Genomic DNA, 20,205 nt, shown 5'->3' with positions numbered 1-20,205 from the left:
CAAAGAAGTCTGTTAAATGTTTGTGCACATTTTAGAGCAGAGCAAGGAAAAAGCCGTCAGAAAATTGGAAGAAATTCTGCAACAGAGATTAAAAGAACACATCTGTTTAGACCTTGTTTGGTTACTATACTATTAGTTGTTTAAAAACTGAGGCGCTTTTTGAAAGCCGTAGGTGGTTGTGATACTAAACAAATACTGTGAGGAGATGCGGCCTACAGCATAAGGAAATGCACGGTCCCCAGGCAGCTGAGTAGCAAACCAGCTTGATGGTTGTAGCGTCACCATTGCCTGTTGGAGACAGCCAATGCTTGGAACAGGCAATTTTTCTGACAGAGCACCAGAAATAAGAGCCATTGTTTGCATGGAGCAGTAGCAGGCCTACATGATGGAAATAAACAGTACTATGTATCAATGCTGTAAGTACAAATTAGATCTGCCAGTAATAACTTGACCTTTTATCTTTGTTATGAGTATTAATTCTTCTCACCATGTTGTACCTGACAGGGCAGGTACAATATCATGAGAAAATACCAAAATTTATCTTAAAACTATTGATGCTTATGCTGATGCAGTAATGTTAGGTTTCACCTCTTTGTGTTGCACAATTTACCTGCTCTCTATGCTTCCAGTGATATTCATAAAGAGGAGATGGGCACTGGAGGCAGCAGCAGGTAGAGAAGGGAGGTCAGGCATGAGAGGTGGACGTGAGGTGCACATCAGGTTTCACAGGTAGCTGCTGATACAGTTCATAAATTGTGCTGCTCCATGCTGCCTGAAGGTCTCTTTCTTCCAGTGACTCTTTCTTTCTTCTTAAACTTTCACTTACTTGCTCTTTCCCTGTCTGCCTTTCCTTGCTTTGTTTCCTTTTCCCTGCTTTTTTTTCTTCTAGTGTCTTTTAGTCTTGTTTACGCAGTTGCAGTCTCTCTGCTTTCTGCCCTGTCCTATTCTGTGCAATGATTTTGTTATAATCTCAATCCTCTCCTCCCCTCCCATCAAAGACATTGCTTAGTCACTTAGTTCTGCATATAAACTGCCTTTAATCTCTCTCTGTTTTGGTTTCCCATTGTAATTCCTTGTTCTGGTTTTTTCATACGCTTCTCCCAGTTTCCCTATTGTATTCAAACAGTTCTACCCCCTCCCTTGACTCACAGCCTTCACTTTGACACAAGCTGTCTCCACGTCTAGAGATCATCGTGGCTGCTTTAATTCAGGATGGTACCACAGCGATTTGATTGTAGCACAGCATCATATATTTGTTTATTCCAGTTCTGGCTTCTCTCTAGGGAAAATTTTATGACTCATAACTTAATTGCTTTGCTGTCTGATTTGGTTCACTTGGTTCCCAACCACTTACCAGAGACAGCTACCTTTTCATTACTGGTTTTGACACCTTTCATTTTTTATGCACAGTGTTTGCCCAAAAGAGCAACAACAGCTCTTTTAGTAATAGATTGAATTGATCAAAAATGACTCAGTTTCTAAGACTGGCATTGCTTCCCTGAGAGGTTTTTACAGCAGTGAGAAATGCCTACCTAATGCTTAGTCACCTCAGCTATTTAACTGAAACAAAAAGTGTCATGGGAGTAAATCACAACAAGCTTGTTGAAGTGCCCCAGGTGCATCACACGCTCCTAGCAAACACCAGCTGATGCTTCCTGCCTCCCCCAAAGAATATGGTCTTCCTTGAAATACACACTAGGGTGTTCCAGGGCTTTTTTAGCTCAACAAGAGAAACTGTGTAATCTTGGCAGAGCTTTATTTTATATTTGAAAGAATAAAACCACCTTTAAGTGAAAACTAAGCCTCTGAGATCAAGTTGACCTTAGTAAGTATGCAACAGAGAATTAGTTATAAGATCAAGTGAACTTTTGAGAAGACATTTAGGGCAATTTTGATAACTCTGAAGGAGTAGGAGGGGAAGTATTTTAAAGGGAAAGGGTATCAAATAAACCAACAGGACAAATAACACTGACAGAAAAGTGGCTGGATGATGGGAACTAGGAGACCTCTTGGAGACTTTCAACCTTCAGTACCTCCATTTGCAATTCATCAGCAGACCCTACTGGACTTTACCCCCTCTCACTTCAGTTTCATAAGGAATTTAGTGTTTTCAGGGGCTGGGTGGTTGCAGAGGCAGTGTAAACTATTGCCTGAGTTATGTTCAGCTGGTAAATTAATGTTCCAGTTAATTTGCAAAACTGGTTTGGTAATTGAGATAACTCAGGGCTTTGATAGTGAAATAATTTTTGTGAAATTAACTTATTTTTCTTGTGGGAGGGATGAAGCCCTATGGCAGAGTTTCTCTGGCAAAAGTCAAACTTCTCAGTGCTTTCCTCTGAATAGGGAGTGGTCTCTGTGGTGTCCAGGGATGAAGTACATCTCAGTTCCCCTCCCTTCCTCATAACCTGTGTGGCCCACACAGATGCTTGGTGCAAGGAGGGAAACAGAATCACCCCTCCTCTTGCCTGGTTCTGATTGTCTTGCCTTGCTGTGCCTTGAGTGCCTTCCTTTGGGGCAGCTGTATTTTCCATGCATCTGTAATAGTTACAGTGGTGAATCTGAGCATACACCTGGGGATTTTCATATTTATACCAATGCAGCACAGAGCTGTAACACAGTCAGTGTATGATGGTGTCATGGTTCAACCCCAGCCAGCAGCAAAGTCTATCACAGCTGCTTGTTTACTCCCTCACCAGTGGGGTCAGGAAGAGAATTGAAAGGGTAAAAGCCAGAAAACTTGTGGGCTGAGATAAATACAGTTTAGTAGGGAACGCAAAAGCCATACACACAAACAAAGCAAAACAAGGAATTCTATCACCACTTCCCGTGGGCAAGCGGGTGTTCAGCTATCTTCAGGAGAGCAGGGCCCCATTGCACATAATGGCTGCTTGGGAGGACAAACACCATCACCCCAAACATTCCCTCTTTTGTCCTTCTTCCTCCTACTTTATATACTGAGTGTGATGTCATGTGGTCTGGAATATCCCTTTGGTCTGTTTGGGTCTCCTGTCCCAGATGTGTCTCTTCCCTCTTTTCTATACACACCCAGTGTAATCCTCAGTATGACAGTACAAAAAGCAGAAAAGTCCTTGGCTCTGTGTGAGCCCTGCTCAGCAACAGCAAAAACATCTTTATATTTTCAACCCCTGTGTTCAGCAGAAATCCAAAGCAAAGCCCCATACCAGTCACTGTGAAGCAAATTACTCCAGCCAAAAGTGGCACAAATGGAGACACCAAGCCTGGTGTAAAGGGAGTACAATGCTGTTTTGTTCTTTATCCATGTGAATTGCTGGGTAATTTGGTGGTTGTCACGGGCATGAGCATCTTTAGGCACTTCATCTCTTGGAAGATTTACCAGATTCATTGACATTTTTCCTAATTGAAAGAAGAATTTAACCTCATTACTTTCTGACTTCAATATCATAACTACATTGCTGGTCCAGTGATCTCTAAATAATTAGAAGTGAAAATTACAATGGTACACATCTATTTTTGACTGGGGATTAACTGGACAACACCTGCTCCTGACCTGTGCACTCTGCCATGTAGCTAGGGCAGCAGGACTGAGTTAAATGGTCTCATTTATTTCAGAACAAGGTAGTCTACAAGGCTCCAATCCAAACAGTCTTTGTAATTACATATTATTTACAAATGCCAGCTGGATGATATTCAGGTTAATTTATATCACTGCCTTACCAATACTTCCAGTGTTTTCTGTTCATCTGCAGAGGCAGTGGTACCAAGTCCATAGGTTTCTGCACCTGTTCTGGAAATGTCTCAGAGGTGATTCAGGAATGCAAGAGCAATCTTCGGATGGCTTAAAATGTTAGGACTCTGTTGCAGTGAAAAACATGGCACCAGCAATGTTGTTTGTAAAGAATGGTTCATGGCCAAAAAATGGCCAACTAGGATCCTAATGACATTTTTACACCTAAAGAAATTATATATCATTTTGCAGGCTTTATACTTGCTAAAGTTTCCTCCCTCCATTGAAAATAGACATTTGCATAAAATTTTCAATCTGAAAGCAATATGAGCAAAAAGGGGAGAGAGGAATCTAGAAGAAAAAAAAGTGTTGTTCCCCTGATGCTTCTAGAGCAATTTCTCAACCCATGAAGGCCTCCATACGACATTTTCTCTCAGATCTGTTCTCTGAATGAAACCTTTGCTGTTCATTAATCACCACCTCTACCACTGCTTGATGAATGGCTCCAGCTGTGCCACTGTTTTGGGTTGGGTGTGACACTTGCAACTCTCTTGAGTTGCTTTCTAGTGGTTTCCACCTGTATGTGGGCAGTTTGGTTGGAAATACATGAAACTGAGAGGATCCTGCAATAACCACATGGTTCTTACCAAAGACATATTTATCTTCTTAGTTATCCTTTGTCCTTGAAAGTGTTACAAATATCCAGATTGACTGCATATGGATATATTCTCTCTTTCTGTTCTCTCTAATACTTTTAGTTTATTTAAATGGATTCTTTTAAAATTTTCCTGATGCACATGGTAACTGATTTCCTACTTATCAATCTATGACAAGATTTCCTGCTGTGGGGTCTGAACATTGTCATACAGCTAATACCTGGAGTTATATTTCATTAACTACAAAAGTTAATTTTATTTTTTAAAAGCTTCTCTTTATTCTAGTTCTCAATGTTCCATGAAAACTGTAGCTAAAAATCTCCAGGGGAGAAGAAAATTAAGATTTGAATAATTGGTGAGAACTGCATGTTTTAGCTATTGTGATATCCTCAGCTTTTGCTGTCCTCTCAGCGAGTAAATGAGTTAGCTGCTGAGCTGTTAAAAGTCCTGTAGAGAAAATTACAACGTGAAAATACAATCTGGACTTGCAGTTTTTCTGTCCCACAGGCTCTTCCAGCTTTTTTTGCTGCCAAAAGGAAACAACTGCTGCTCCCAGGTGCAACAGCAGGGTCGCTGGCTCAGCTGTACTGACACCTCAAGTAAATCTCTTAAAGTTGCAGAATTTCATCTGCGGGTATAGTTATGAATTCAGCCCCAGGATGGGCCCCACAGCCCCTCATGGAGGTGCTGAAGGACTCTATATTCTGTTCCAGTTCTTGTGGAATGCTTTGAAGTAAATGGGACACATGTACACATTGTGGATATAGTGGGAGAGGCTGTATTTTCACTGTATGAGTGAAATGTGCACCTGGTCCTCTGGTGAGGAACGGGCTTTGGGGATGGAAAGCATGGTTTTCACAGATTAAGTGTGCTGGCACTGTGCTTCTCATCAATGGACACTCAAATGCTGTGCATTCCTGCAGCCCCCTCAGGTTAGAGGACTGGGAAGCCCCCTGGAAGTGAGCAGTGCTCAGAGTACTTGGGAACATCACCTCTTTGCTTTTCATTTCCCGGGTGACATCTGAAAGTTGGGAAGGCTTTACACTTCTAAAATTATTTTGTCTTTCAAAATGTATCAGGATTTCTGTTTCCACCTATGTTCATGTGTAGGTATCAGGGTGAGCATTTCAGGCCTGTGGTTTTGAGGGTGTCCGCCACTTTTTATGTCCCAGGTTTTGCTTCCACCTGGACTGCTACATAGTTGTTTCTTGGATCTACAAACAGCAGATCACAGCCATAATCTGTGGTTGCAGTCTCAGCTCTTAATAGTTTTTGTCACAGCTGCAGTGATTTGAGTAATTTTGTTACTGGTATTAAAACTGCAATACAATTTGTATGTTAAAACACGTAAATGGGATTTTTTTATTGTTTTCACACATGGACTGTAACTGTAGTTACAATGTGCATTTTCACAGAAGCTGGCTGGAACTGTCTTTCTTTCTTTCTTGTAGCAGACAAGAAAGTAGGGTTGTGAGGGGCTTATTAACAATAAGCTTTCACTTCTGTGCCTTGATACAATTATTGAGATGTTTCCCTCAATATTATTTATTTGAATGCCAATGCATGTGGCAAAAAGCAGCACTATGAGTGTGAAAACTCATGACCTTTCCTGTGTTCCTCACCTAATTTAGATCTTTAGAAATCAGTGGAAATACAGTAAGGCAGGGTCTGGTGGTACTCTGCTATTCCTGAAAATGCTTTAATGTAGTAACTGTCAAAGCAGTTCATCTGTGGAGATCTACATCCTTGCCCTGACCAAGGCCAGAACAAATTGCCACAGTAAAACCTGTCAATGAGCAGCTATGCAATCTTGTCCTAAGGAAGTTCCCAAATTTCTCTGCACATTAGTGCTTGGTATGTCTGAACAGGGAAGATTTATATGTCCCTATTTTTTTTCTTCCTAAAGGATGCTGAACATGTGCTCTAAGGTCTGTCTGTGGTAACTTTGGCTCAGAAGAGGTTTGGATTTTAACTGTGTTAAATCCATGGACCAAACTCCAGATTTCACCCTGACAAAGGGGGAGATCAGAGGCAGGAGGTATCCTGTTGTGCCATCCAGCCAGAATGAACCGTTTGCAATTTAGCTACTTGCCAGCCCTGTGCCTGGGAGCTGTAGCTGATCATGCAGATTACCCCTGGCATTTTTTTAAATCCTAAATATCTCTTTTGGATTTTTTTTCAGCTGAAACAAAGATCTGCTTCAAGTACTACCATGGCGTGAGTGGGGCACTACGAGCCACGACTCCAAGTGTGACAGTGAAAAACAACGCAGCTCCTGTAAGTTATGTTTATTATTTTTCCATGTATGTCCTATTGTAACTGTGCTATGCCTTCCTTTCCCTGCATGCTTTATATATCCTTATATCAAAACTGAACATATTTGCACTTCATTGTATTGTGGTACAGTGAGTAATCTTTCCATGAAGATGTGGGTTTGTATGCCAAGAGAATGTAGATTCAGCTCTGAATCTGTCACTGATAACCTCTCTGATCTGAGGCAAGTCCCACATCCTAGCTGTATCCTGTTCTGTAAAGTTCTCTTGTCTCTGCTGGGTGCTGTGAGATTTGGGTAATACCCTTAGAGGATTTTGGATCCTTGGACAGTAAATACAGTAAGTTTCCAGAAAGGGAAAAGATTTTCCTCTTTTAAAGTGATTTTTTCAAAATGAGTATTTTTACAGCAGTGCCTCTGAGTTCCAGGAACAAGCAGACTGTGACATGCCCCATCAGTGGTAAGAAGTAGGCACTTGGGACCTGATCTATCAAAGGACCAAACATCATTTTTGACAGATTGAGGCTTCACTGAGAGCACTTTTGATTTGCTAGAGCCTAGCAAAGCTCTGTGGCTTAGATAGCTCTAAAAAGCTATATATCTAGTCTGGTATTGGGAGATTTTATCACCCTGAGAGTGAAACATCTTTTAGAAGCCCACAAAGAGACTTGATGACCTCCAAATCTTGTCTGGCCTTGCTGACAGTGTTTCATTGCATGCCAGGCTTGGCAGAGACCTGCATGAGCTGAGAAGTTGTACTCCAACCAGCATAAGAAAAAGACTAGGTCAGATATTGTTTAGTCTGGAAGATGGGTTCAGGAAAGAACTGTCTTACCTGTGGGTATGTGTCAGTTTCAGTGGACAACACTTAATTTTTTAACCTTTTTTTTTAGTGTTGTTTGTTTTTGTTCCTCTTGTTGTTGCTTTTTGGGTGTGGGGTTTTGATTGTTTTTTTTCCCAGTCCAAACTTAATATTTCTAGAAAGGCTGAAGAGTCTCCCATGCTGTGTGTTGGCTGTGTCTGATTCCACCAGAGCCAGAAAGGATTCATTTTTTCACCCTTGAGCCATGAAAAGACTTTTGATGGTTTCTCCTTGCCTTCTTTTGATATACAATATAGCTGCAAACTAGATGCTGGGTAGGGGCTGCTGTACATCCTACATTTTCAGGACTAAAAGACATTCTTGTCTCATTGCACCTTTCTGATGTGCTCATGGTGAAGCCATTCATCAGTTTTAGAGCCTGGAGAGTTTCCTTGAGCTGTCTTCAGAAGAACATTAGGATGTGGCCTTGGATATCTTCATTGTGAGGGATGCTGAAAAGTTCTTTTTAGCCTGTAATGAATCACGTCTTGTTGCTCCAGGACTTGTTGCTGATTTCCCAGTTGTTGTAATTTAGTGGGATAATGTCTGCCATTGATGTAGTCCCTGTCTTCTCTGAAAGGTAAGCCAGCCAACCCAGGCAATAAATGCCATTAGCTGAGAGATTAGAATTTGTTTTTGCATTATTCTCATCCGTGTCTTAGACCTGAATTGGAGCCAACTGCACCAATTTGTCAGGTCTAGTATGGAAGAGTTACTCTTTAATTATTAAATGCCAGCAGTATGTATGAAATTAGTAGAAGAATGTCTGAGACCTGTGCCTTTGTAATACGCAAATAGGTAATCTCTCCAAGTTCTTTAGCTCAGACCTTTACATATGTATTTATGGGGAAATAAAACAGCCAAGGCAGGACTTGTGTTTAAAGGAAAATCCTCTTCATGCACTACTCATGGTCTTTATAGAAATCAGATGAGGGCTGCCTATTATGACCTTTAGTTGAGTATACTGTACATAAATAAAAACCAAAATGTGATTAAAAGTGGTATCAGATAATGGTTTTCTGTCTGAGCGTACAACCAGTGCCCTTGGAAATAGCATTTTTTTTTCTGCAATCTTCTAGTTTTTCCTGCCTTTCTAGGTTTCAAAATGGCCTGTGTAGGTTTTTGCAGACCAGAAGACCAGAAAGGCCAACCAGCAGTGCTGTAGGTGCAGCATCTTTTTGTCTCTTGTTTTCTTCTTCCTGATTTTGTTGCATGACTTACTTGATGCATTGTAAGGCAAATACTAAGTGAAGACAGGAAAAGCAATGAAATGGCAGCAAAAGTTATGGAGTATGAACTTGAACAGAGCCTTCTGTATGAGTGCAAAGAGGGAAAAGTGCTACAGATTTTAAAACTCCTTCAGAGTTTGGAAGAAAATACTGGGCTGACTCTTGCCTGTGTGAAGGCTTTCAGCTAAGTGTGATCCTCCAAATTCCACCCAACTGATACCATCAGATGGCTTTCTCCATTTGCCTCTCTGCAGTACATGTCCAACCTTTATTGCTGAAGTATTTGAATGTTTTGTAGCGTCCTGTACCATTGGCACATGGTGTTACTCCCACTGCAAAGGTGGGGAAGGGGATAACAAGGGATCTGCCCAGCCCTACTCTTCTCTTGGTTCTTGTGGGCCTCTGCACTAGCTGCTGCTGGGAGTTGGATATTACTGTGTGAAGTGCAGACATTAGAACTGCAAACACTCACCTTTGACTGTGATTTCACTATTTTGTGCAATCAATTGAGGGCTGTGACGTTCTAGCACCATGCCTGTAGCTCATGTCAGAGGTCCCTGACACTTCTTACCCTAGTGAAACTTTACACACGGGGCCCTTCTTGATGGAGGGGGATGTATCAAATTCCTCAGTTGTTCTCATTGCTCCAGGGGGTCAGAGCACTGCCCCAGGGTGTTGGGCATGGCATTTCTTACAGTACCAACAAAAGCTGTGGTCTTCTGACTGCCGTGGCCTCGGTGCAGAGAGGGCCTCTACTGGTCAGGGGAAGCTTTCTTCAGATCCTGGGACATCTTCCTGCACATTCCTTCTGAAAGAAGCCATCCTGTGGTCTGTACTTGAAAATTGAGCCTCTATTGCAGCCAGTAGGAGTTTAAGCAGTGTCTGATGGACCTAAGTGTGTCAGAAAAAAATAGCTGTACAGGGAAATCTTATTAGGGATCTTACTGTGGATGTCGAGGATGAAGTATTTTGAAACCAAAGAGACTTTTGCCGTTGTAGTGATAGTGTCATAAATTCACTGACTCTTAGGCTGTCAGTAGAGGGACAGAAGGAAGGAGGCTTTGTGTTTTTTACATAAGCAAACCTTTTTGTTTGGCACAGCTTAGGAAAAAGATCCAGAGCAGGTGTCCTTTGAGAAGCAGCATTTGAGGACAAGTGACCTTCTGGGGACAGTGTTTTTACTGCTAGCAGTAACTCATCTGCAGCTGATGCCAGAGCCACCCAAGTGGGTTCTGTCCAAGCCTCCGAGCATGTGGCAGCTTCTGCATCATGGGCAGCAGCTGGCATATTGGCTGCTTGGTGTGTGTCCTGTCAACAAGTCTGAAAACACTGATAACCAGCAGTATCCTAACACCACGATCTAAAACAACAGCAACAAAAAAAAGAATCCTCCATTGTCTGTCTGACTGCAGTTTGCTGCAATTGAAAAGGGAAAAGAAGCTGGAAGTAGTCATGCTGGGGGCTGTAAGCTGTTGCCATTCTTGTTCACATGCTGCTGAGACTGTCTTTAACTGGCAGTTGAAAGGAATCCCACTTCCAAAGGGAAAAAAAAGCTGCTGTGTAAGTTGGTTGTCTTTGTATAGCACCAGTGGTGCTTTAGGCTGAGTAGCATCTCACATTTCTTGTCTTATGAATGTTCTGCTCCGTTTGAGCTTATCCCCTCATGCTGTAACCCAGTTATTAGAGCTGCCTTGCCTGCTGATTAGGATGCCCTGCAGTTCGTTTGTTGGTGAAAAGTCCTGTCACATTTTATTGCCTGTGAATCATCAGGCTTGAATATCTGGGAATGAAGGGCTGTGCACTTTGGCCAATTCATACATGGCAGAAGCTTAAATGTGAATTTGGGGCAGCAGATAGGCCTGGGGGTAATGACAGTAAAAAAGAGCACCTGCAATTCTGGAAAAAAAGAAAAGGAACATCCTGGCTGGCTCCTTTTTTTCTGAACTAGTGGAAAGCAGTGTTGCTTGTGCACAGGAATTTATACTACTACAGCATAAACATTACCATGGTATGGATGAGCAAATGGTTTTCTCAGTAGAAAAGACCATTTTTGCAACATCTGGAATTTATTCATAATATTGTCACCACTGATTCAACTTTACATCAGACGTTGTAGAAAGAAATACAGGTTACAGCAATTAATTCTAGCAATATGGAAGTGTTATATTGTTAATATAAAAATAATTCAATCTGAACAAGGTTTTCTTGCAGTAAAAAAAGCTGGCATGAGAACAGCATGCAGAAGAAGAACCTTTTTCCCTAAGAGTTTATAGCCTGATAAGATAAATTTGATACATCACAATTAAATGGCAGTAAGTGGAGAATCAATGCTTTAGCCTCAGGACAAATGTCTTCACTAAATTGGGAGCATTCACTCACTGTGTATTTGATGCAAAGAACCTCAGCTGACTGAACCTCTGGAGCTTTCATGCCACTGTTTCTGTCTCACAGATCGTGGTGGGACTCGTCAGATACACTTGGCATTGTGGGAAAAGCTGTGTAAATTGGAGCTGATTACTGAAAGAGACCTTTTCTTCGTTGTGTTTGTGTGGAAATGCTGCCTCAGCTGGGTTTCCCACAGCAGGAATTACTGCTTGATAAGCTGCTGCTATTTGATGGTGACTGATCATTCCTGAGAACTTCCTGCTGTAAATATTTGCATTACGTGCTGTCATGTCAGAGCGTGGGCTGCCGAGGAGCATTTGATAATGAAAGATTCTGCTTCATTTCCATACATGTGCTGCAAGACAGGATTTTATGAGAGTGTGCATGTACAAGCAGCTGTATCTCTCATTCTATTGGAAGGCTGGATTTTAAAATCTCACCTGTGTCTTCTTTTTCACTTCATGTCTGATTCTGTGATGAGTGAATTTTAAAACTGTCCATGTTTCTAGGACATTGCTATGGAGCAAAAGTAAAAGTCTGATTTGCAGGGTGTAGGTATAATTATACTTCAACAGACAGTAAATAAAGAGGGAACAGAAACTTCCAGTGGCTTCTGCACTGTTCAGCAGTTGAGGTTAAAAAAGAAGTTTATGGCAAACACAACATAAGGCTGCTACAATTAATCACAGCAAAGAATGCAAGCCAGGTACATCTTTAACAAGTGTAAGCGGTGTACCCTGAAAGGCTCAGCATTTCCAGGGAGGGAAGCAGCACTTCTCTGGAAGCTGTGGGTATGCTTAGGTAACTGAGTATTTGTTAAAAGTGAGCAAGAGAATCCCCTTTCCTTATCCTGAGATGAGAAGTAGCCAGAGCTCCCCCAGCTGCAGCTGCCTTCCAATACAAGGCAAGGAGCAGCATTGTTAGTGCCACCAATGTTCCCTATGCATCTCCCCCTCTTAACTGCAGAGGTTAGTCATTCAGAAATGAAAAAAAATCAAGCCAAAATGAGAAGGGGAAATAACTGGAAAGGAAGCAGTCAAATACAAAGTTCTCTCTGCTAGCATATGGTCCCTTTCCAATTTAAAAGGACACCTAGCAGAAAATATGTATGCTAAGAAACAATTGCTGAAAGAGAGTGGATTCCCTGATTATCTATGTGAATAATTCTGAAAAAAGTAACTGATCTATAAACTGTGGAAGGAAAGTGACCTGTGTGAGTTTCTCACCTGTTGTAAGTACCTGCCCATTTTGGGTTGTCCCTGATGCAGGATTTCTTTCACAACAGCAGCAGGCTGTCCACACCCTGCCTTTATATGTGCTCATACATTGCCACTGGTGTAGGCCAACATCATGAAGTGGTCTAACATGAAGACCCATGAAGAGTCTTTGAATTAAAAAAAATTTTTACACTGACTGAGGAGTTGTTTTAGCATTCGAACACACAGTTCAATATGTCCTTGGTTTTCCATAGGCATTCAAGGAGCAATTTTGTCATTGTGTGCAAAAGAAAATTATGGTGTCTGGAGTTAGGAAGCTGTCATAGCTCACAGAAGGGGATCAGACAGGTTTAGTGATACCTCTTAGAAGGGAATTAACAAAGATTGGATGTACACAGGTAACACTAGCACTTTCGTGTTACAAAGTCCTGTCTGCACTCATTGTGTACTTGCTATGAAACATCCTAGAGAAGGGATACACCAGCCATTTCAGTGGCTACAGCTAACATGCATTCAGAGGGAAGGGGGGCTTTCCTGGCAGAATTTAACCCCACTAGCTACGTAATATAAGGGAGTGATTTTTGATATCAGAACAACCATCAGCATGCTTCTTACATCTGAAAAATGTCATTAATTTTTTTTTTTACTTCCATGTTGTTTCCTTATAAACCCACAGTAGTGTTTTACAGCCTGATTTGGTCATACTCAGTTCATGTTCAAGCACAGTTACTCCCATGAGCAGCCTCTTAATACTTGCACAATTGAGCCCTTAGTTCAGTGTAATTACATTTTTGGTTATGCTTTTCTATATCCTAATTATCACTGATTCAAAGAATTTGAAGGTTAATGACACGTCCAAATTAATTCTTATTGCCACCTCAGTAACACGGGCTCTTTTTCAGTATCTAGTTATATAAAGTCTATTGTATTTACACTGCAATTACCCTGTCATGTAGTGAGCACTTCATTTATACGAATCAGTGGAGTTGGAAAGCGTAACCAGGATGTAATTGGTCCTCTGGCTGCAGCATAACTACAGTCACTATGTTATAAATAATAACCTTTTTCTTCCTTTTAGTTTCCCTACTCTCATTTTAAGTAGGGATGGTTGAGATTTTCTTTAAATATTAAGTAAACTCATTTGTAATGAAGGTCTCTTCTGAGTGCAGTTTAACAATACTTGCTTTTACAGTTCTGATTTAGGTGTGGAGCATGGGCTGAAGCCCCACTGACTTTACTGGAAATGTTTACTGATTTTCTTTCAAAACAGAATACAATTGGCAAGCAGGGTCAGTTGCATTTTCATTAAGGACAGATTTCAGATGTACCAGTGGCTAAATAAGAAAGGATCCAGGTCCATGCTCCTGGTGGCTTTTTTCTCTGTCTTGTTATTGACTTTTCAGCTTGGTGTGGTTGAAACTCCTGTTATCATTCATTCATAGATTTACACCCTTTTTGAGAGGTAAGTGCTCATAATTTATTATCTTACAAGCACAAATTGAGTAGGGGAGGTACGAACAATTTTCTTTGTGAACACTGATTTCCTGAGCAGCAGCCCATAACTCTCAGTATGCAGGTATGTGTGTTTTTATTGTTCCACCCCAGGAGGAATATCTGTTCTTTCCAGCACACAGCTGTTTGCATATTTAAATGTTATTTAACTTATCAGTCTTGATAATTTCCTCATTCATCCATATGAAAGACAGGTTATTTAATCATCTTAATGGAATTGTAAACGCAAAGAGCTAAAATCAGTCTTAGCCTAAAAAATCAGAATGTATTGGAAAAAAACTTTATGTGACAAAAGCTCCCAAAATACTTCTCAGTGTTTTTTCTGCCCAGATTTACCTGCATATTTCACACAGATCTTCAAGAAGGGCATATCTAGGAGAGAAGGGGAAGAGCCTCTTGCAAGGTGCCTGCGGGATTTGGGGCAGCAGGTGACCAGGGATCAGTGCTGCTCTTCTCTGGAATGTGATGCTTGTCACCAAGGAGGCACTAGCTTTAGACCACTACAGGCATGCTTCAATTCCTAGTACCTTTACACAACATGTTGCTGTAGACATAGCTGCAATGGATTTAAACAGGAAAGGGGTGACATTAGAAAAAGCTGGCATCTGTTAAATTATTAAGTAAAATAATTCTGTAAGGGTTCATCCATCAGACTTTTTCCTATTGAGTTAGTCCAGATGCACAGTTCTGCAGATTTAAAGCAGAGTAGGACAGAACAAAAACCAGGGTCAGGTTTTTGCAGGTACCATTTGCAGGTTCTCTTAGATTATTGTCCATTTCTTGCTCTCTCATGGACTCTACCTAAGCAGCACTAACTGTGGAGCTGCTGAGCCATCCCTATAAGTATCCCTGGCTGCACCCTAGTCTTCATTGTGCAGGTCTTTTGCGCCAATTTTGGGCTTCTCCCTGTTGCCTTAATTTCTTTGTACGTGTTGTTTCAAAGAAAACACTTGGGTCAAATTTAACTTTATTGGGCATCTGATACTGTATGAACGTCTAAGTGTAGATTTAGAATGGTTTAATTAGCAGACTTGCAATACAGTGCAGAGTTGATATGAAGAAATAAAAAGTATGACAGATGGGAACTGGAGTGATTTTATTTCAGCAGCACCAAGGAGACCATTACACAAGCCATTTATTTGTTAATGGGTTCAATAAGAGTCTGGTATTTCCCAGCCACTTGCTTTTGGAATTTCTCTTGTTACGGTCACATAATAGCCATAGTAATATCTGCACATCATATTGCTCCCTTCTGTGGTTTAGTAAATTATGGAGAGATCAGCAACTGTTCAGCACACTGCACTGGTGTAATCATCCTTGCTTTGGCCTTTTACATTCTTAGATACTCTCTCATTAATGAAAAACAATGGAGTTCCTGACATTACACAGTGGGTCTGAGGGCAGATATTTTAGTTTTTGAAGAGGGAAGGAAAGAGGGATTTAGACCTAGGGAGTACTTCAGAGCTGAAGGTGATAGAGTGCTGAAGGAAGGAATGAAGCACGTCCTGCTTCCTCCCTTCTAGGAATTACTTGCTGTGATAGGGCATGAATCTGATTGTGGGTGAGCACAAGATAAATTACCAGGGATAGTTTAGACTATATGACACAGCTTTCTAGTATGTTTCAGTTCAGCAGTTGCAAAAATATTTGCTTTGATGTTCCTTTACAAAATAGATTATTTCTACCCTTTTCCCCTGCATTTGCTGGTTTGATTTGTAATTGCCAATTTTGTACACATTGATTTAAATCTCATTCGGTGCACTAGAGGCCTGTTAATCAATTTAAAAGAGAACGTTGTGTTCTACCCATTTTTTGTGTGTGTTTGTTATTTAGCGAAAGCACTATTTATACTTGGCACAATCTTAATTAAAAAAAAAAAAATTACACTTTTCAGTTAGAAAAAAAAAGAACAGGAATGTTGCCAGGGTGAATCCAACATCCAACTAGTCCAACAGCCAAGACCATGGAAGCTATAAGAATCCTGCAGTACATGGGCATGAAATCCTCTAGGTCAAATTTGGTATGTCTACAGTACTGCCTGATGAAGCATAAAGAGGAAAAGCCCAGGGTTTGGTGTTCTGTGTTCCATTTTCTTTCCAGGACTGCTTATCCACATCATGACTTGCCCTAATGCTTTCACTAGCTGTCCTTTCCTGCTCTGCACTGGACCCACATAGAGAGGCAGATGTTGGGAAAGCCTGTGTCCCTCTTGTAAGTGGGAGGCTTGATGACTGCAAGTCATTCCAGCAGGAAAATAAAATCATTTTGAGCTTGTAATTTATAAGCTTTCTGTCCCCCCATGTTCCCTTTATTAAGGCCTTGCAAGTAAAAAAACCAGCTTTGCTTTCTTCAGTTTTTGCATTTACCTTTGTTCAATTTTATTGTCTTCTCCCATGTTCCAGGATTAGCAAAGATAGAGATAAGAAGCCGTTGATCTCTCCCATCTATGTATCAGTTAGCACTGCTTACAGCTTTACCATGTTTCCTTTTACTGAAGTTCTTCTAAGGTACTTAGATGTATGTGTGTCAATTGACACCTGATTCTGATCTGCCTCTTGTCTTGGACAATTTTTAATACAAAATTATATTCCTGTTCAAGGCATAAGCAGACATTATAATTTTATAATCTCTGCCACTCATGAGTTTTGTGTGTTTATATAGAAATATGGGGAGAAGAAATGTTGAGTGTGGATAACAACCTCATGGTTTTGTGTAGAATTGCACCTGGAATATAGACTTGTAGAATAGAATGATAGGATTGTTTAGGTTGGAAAAGACCTCCAAGATTGACTCCAACCTCTGACTGATCACTTTGTCAACTAGACTGTAGCACTAAGTGCCAAGTACACATTTTTCTTGAACATCTTCAGGGATGGTGACTCCTCCACCTACCTGGGCAGCCCATTCCAATGCTTGCCAGCCCTTTCCTTGAAGAAATTCTTCCTCATGTCTAACTTGAATCTCCCCTGCTTCATCTTGAGGCCATGCCTCACTTGCCCCTACCTCCTTGTAGGTAGTTGTGGAAAGCAATGAGGCCGCCACTGAACCTCCTTTTCTGCAGGCTAAACAACCCCAGCTCCCTCAGCTGCTCCTAGAGTATTTACCCTCCACACCATTCACCAGCTTTGTTGCCCTTCTCTGGATTCGCTCCAGCACATCAATATCATACTTCAAGTGAGGGACCCAAAACTGAACACAGGGCTTGAGATTCAGCCTCACCAGAGCCCAATAGAGAGGGACAATCACAGCCCTGGTCCTGGTGGCCACACTATTTTTGATACAGACCAGGATGCCATTGGCCTGCTGGTTCCCGGGGCACACCCTAGATAATGTTCAGCTGCTGTCACCAGCACCCCCAGGTCCTTTTCTGCCGGGCAGCTTTGCAGCCACACTGCCCCTGCCTGTGGCACTGCCTGGGGCTGTTGTGACCCGAGTGTAACACCTGTCACGTGGCTGTGTTGAACCTCTTAGAACTGGCCTCAGCCCATCAATCCAGCCTGTCCAGATCCCTCTGCAGAGCTTTCCTACCCTCCAGCAGATCAACACTCCTGCCTAACTTAATGTCATTTGCAAACTGAGGGGGCAGTCAATCCCCTGATCCAGATCATCAATAAATATATTAAACAGGGCATGCCCAATAACTCCACTAGTGACCAGGCACTAATGGGATGTGGCTCCATTCACCACAACTCTCTGGGCCGAGACATCCAACCAGTTTTTAACCCAGCATAGAGTGCAGCTGTCCAAGACATAGGCCACCAGCTTCTCCAGGAGAATGCTGTGGGAGACTGTACCAAAGGCTTTACTTCTCCCTCCTGGGTTAGAAGACCTTTGAAGCAGGAATGATGTTAGTTAGCTAAGAAATCTGAATCAGCTGGGATGAGATGTACCAATTGCTGTATCTGCTGGCCTCCATGACCCAGTGTCTAGTTTAAATCCAGCTGGAAATAAAGCACCATGCGGTCACTCATTTAACCTACTCCCTCTCCCCACCCATCCCCATGAAATGGGGAGGAGAATCAAAGGTAAACTTGTACTTTGAGATAGGAAAAGTTTAGTAATTGATAATAAATTAAATGACAGTAATAGTGTTAAATGATGATAATAATTACAGTAATAATAATAATAATAGTAGTAGGAGGAGGAGGAGGAGGAAAAACAAGTGATGCACAACACAACACCTCTTGCTGACTGATGCCAGCCCCCTTTTTCAAAAACCCAGATCAAACTTCCTACTAAATAACTCCCCGCAGTTTATATACTGGGCATGGTAATCTCCATGGTAATCTCTTGGAATATTCCTTTGGACGGTTCAGGTCACCTGTCCCAGATATTCCCTCCCAGTTTCTTTTGTTAAGTCCTCACTGGAAAAGCATGAGACAAGGAAAAAAACAGTCTTTGACCTGGGATAAAAACAGCAAAAGCCAAAACATCAGTGTATTATCAATACCATTCTCATTCCAAATTCCAAAACACAGCACTTCTAATAGCTACTGAGAAGTTAAATTTACCCTAGCTGAATCCAGGACACCCAGGAAGTCATTTCCAGTTATGTTTCTGAGAGGACATTGTGCTTTTATCAATACAAGAAGCCCATGTTCTGGTTATCACTAAAATCATGCTGACACTTTTTCAAGACTGTCTGACTTAATGTATGAATTCTAATTGTTCAGATTCTAATTTCTTAATGATGGCCCATCTTTAGTACCTGCGACTTCAAGCTAATTTTGCCTTTTTAAAATCACTTGTTCAGCTTTGCTATTGTAGTGATTTTTACAAAACCACCACAGTTATATAGGACTGCTGTTGGTCATCCTTATATTTCACCTCAGATGTGGGTGGCAATGTTTTACTTCTTGGATATGTGCTAAGAATTAATGTTTTCCAAAAAGGTTGCAAATTCTCAAATGAAAGTTGTTATCATAGACTTTAATCTGCTCTTAATTCCTGTTAGCTGATTAGACAAAGCAGAAGACTTAATAGTAAGTATTAGCTATGCTGAAAAGCACAGTGGTCAGGTTTCTGACTGACATGTCCATTCAGGGAAATCGGCATACTAAGCCGTGCTGGTTAGTTTAGAACAAAGAAGAAATTACTCATGTTGAAGAGGGAATGCAAATATTAGCTGAGAGACAGCTGTTTGTGTGGATAAGCCTTCTTAAGATGTTGAATTAATTTTAAAAGATGTACAGGAAAAAACATTAACTCACTGCTTATCCGAAGCAATGAATAAAATCCCAAATGGCTCTTTAAGAGCTTGTAATGAATGAGGTAAAATAAGTAGATGGAGCTGGGACAGTGAAGAAACTTGTTTTGTAAAATTCTTATGGTAGTTTCTGTAACAATAGAAAAATAGGACATCAGGAAAACATGGCAAATACAACAGAATTACTGTATCCTGTAATTGTAATTATGGTTTTATTTTTTAAAACATATGTGAGGTTTGTAAAACAGTGTTAGGATGTCAGAGGCTCATCATCTTATTTCTTGGAGATGGTCTTTTGTTTAACAGTATTTACTGCTGTGTCTCAAACACACTGCCAAGTGGAAAGGGAAGGTGAAGGCTAATCTGCAGGGAGAGATGATTACAGAGGTGTGGCTATGGGCTTTAAATCTATTGGTGTAGATTACAGCAACCTGAAAGCCAGATCCACTGAAGTAGTAGAGATCTTTCTGCCTATTCAGTTGGTCCTTCTCTCAAAGCCTGGGTGAGCTACTGCACAAATACAGGCTGGATGCAAATTATTTACATTGTGTTCCTTTGTATGGCTATCTAAAATTACTTACTGCTGAAAGGCATGTCACTGTGGACAAGCTGCTTTGGAGTCTAATGCAAAGTTGAGTTAAATTGGTTTTGGTGTTGTTTTGGTTGTGCTTTTTTGTTTGTTTTCTTTTCTTTCAGAAAAGAGCATGGGGACTTAGCTATGGTTTCTGACTGAGGTCTCCTGATGCACTAACCAAGCTGCCTGTGCTCTTTGTTGCTGTCAGAGCTGTAGCCTGCAGGTTTTCAAATGGGAGGGAAATGTTTAGGACACACAAATGAGAAATAAGCTGAACACTTAAGTGGTGAATTTGCTGTGCCAAAGCAGAGCACAGTTTTACAAATCTTTGATGCATAGTTGAGAATACTGATAAATGCTTGGGTAGGTGTACAGATAATAAAGTCTCTGAAGCACCCACAAATGTAACACAGATTTTAGTGGAATCACATATTCCTAAGCTAAAGGATCTCATGTGTCCTGTGGGCAGCTGGAAAGCTGGCACAGTGGGAGGAAAGCTGGGACATAGGTACAAGATAGGTACAAGACCTCTTCTTGCGTCCACACATCTGTATCACAAATATCTGGATACAAGCCAAGGTATGAA

General features: G+C 41.1%; 1 protein-coding gene across 7 annotated transcripts in view; it reads left to right on the top strand.

The window, feature by feature from the left end:
- HECW1 (HECT, C2 and WW domain containing E3 ubiquitin protein ligase 1) overlaps positions 1-20,205 on the top strand; it is a 252,223-nt gene that overhangs the window by 122,853 nt on the left and 109,165 nt on the right. For all 7 annotated transcript variants that reach the window (XM_064705015.1, XM_064705013.1, XM_064705011.1 and 4 more), the window contains one exon: positions 6,545-6,639. In XM_064705015.1, the coding sequence (XP_064561085.1) occupies positions 6,545-6,639 (95 nt within the window). The remainder of the gene's footprint in view (positions 1-6,544; positions 6,640-20,205) is intronic.

This window comes from Zonotrichia leucophrys, chromosome 2, assembly GCF_028769735.1.
Source record: "Zonotrichia leucophrys gambelii isolate GWCS_2022_RI chromosome 2, RI_Zleu_2.0, whole genome shotgun sequence".
Taxonomy (NCBI): Eukaryota; Metazoa; Chordata; class Aves; order Passeriformes; family Passerellidae; genus Zonotrichia; species Zonotrichia leucophrys.
The sequence above is the reverse complement of the archived record's forward strand: the minus strand, read 5'-3'. Positions and strand labels throughout refer to the sequence as shown.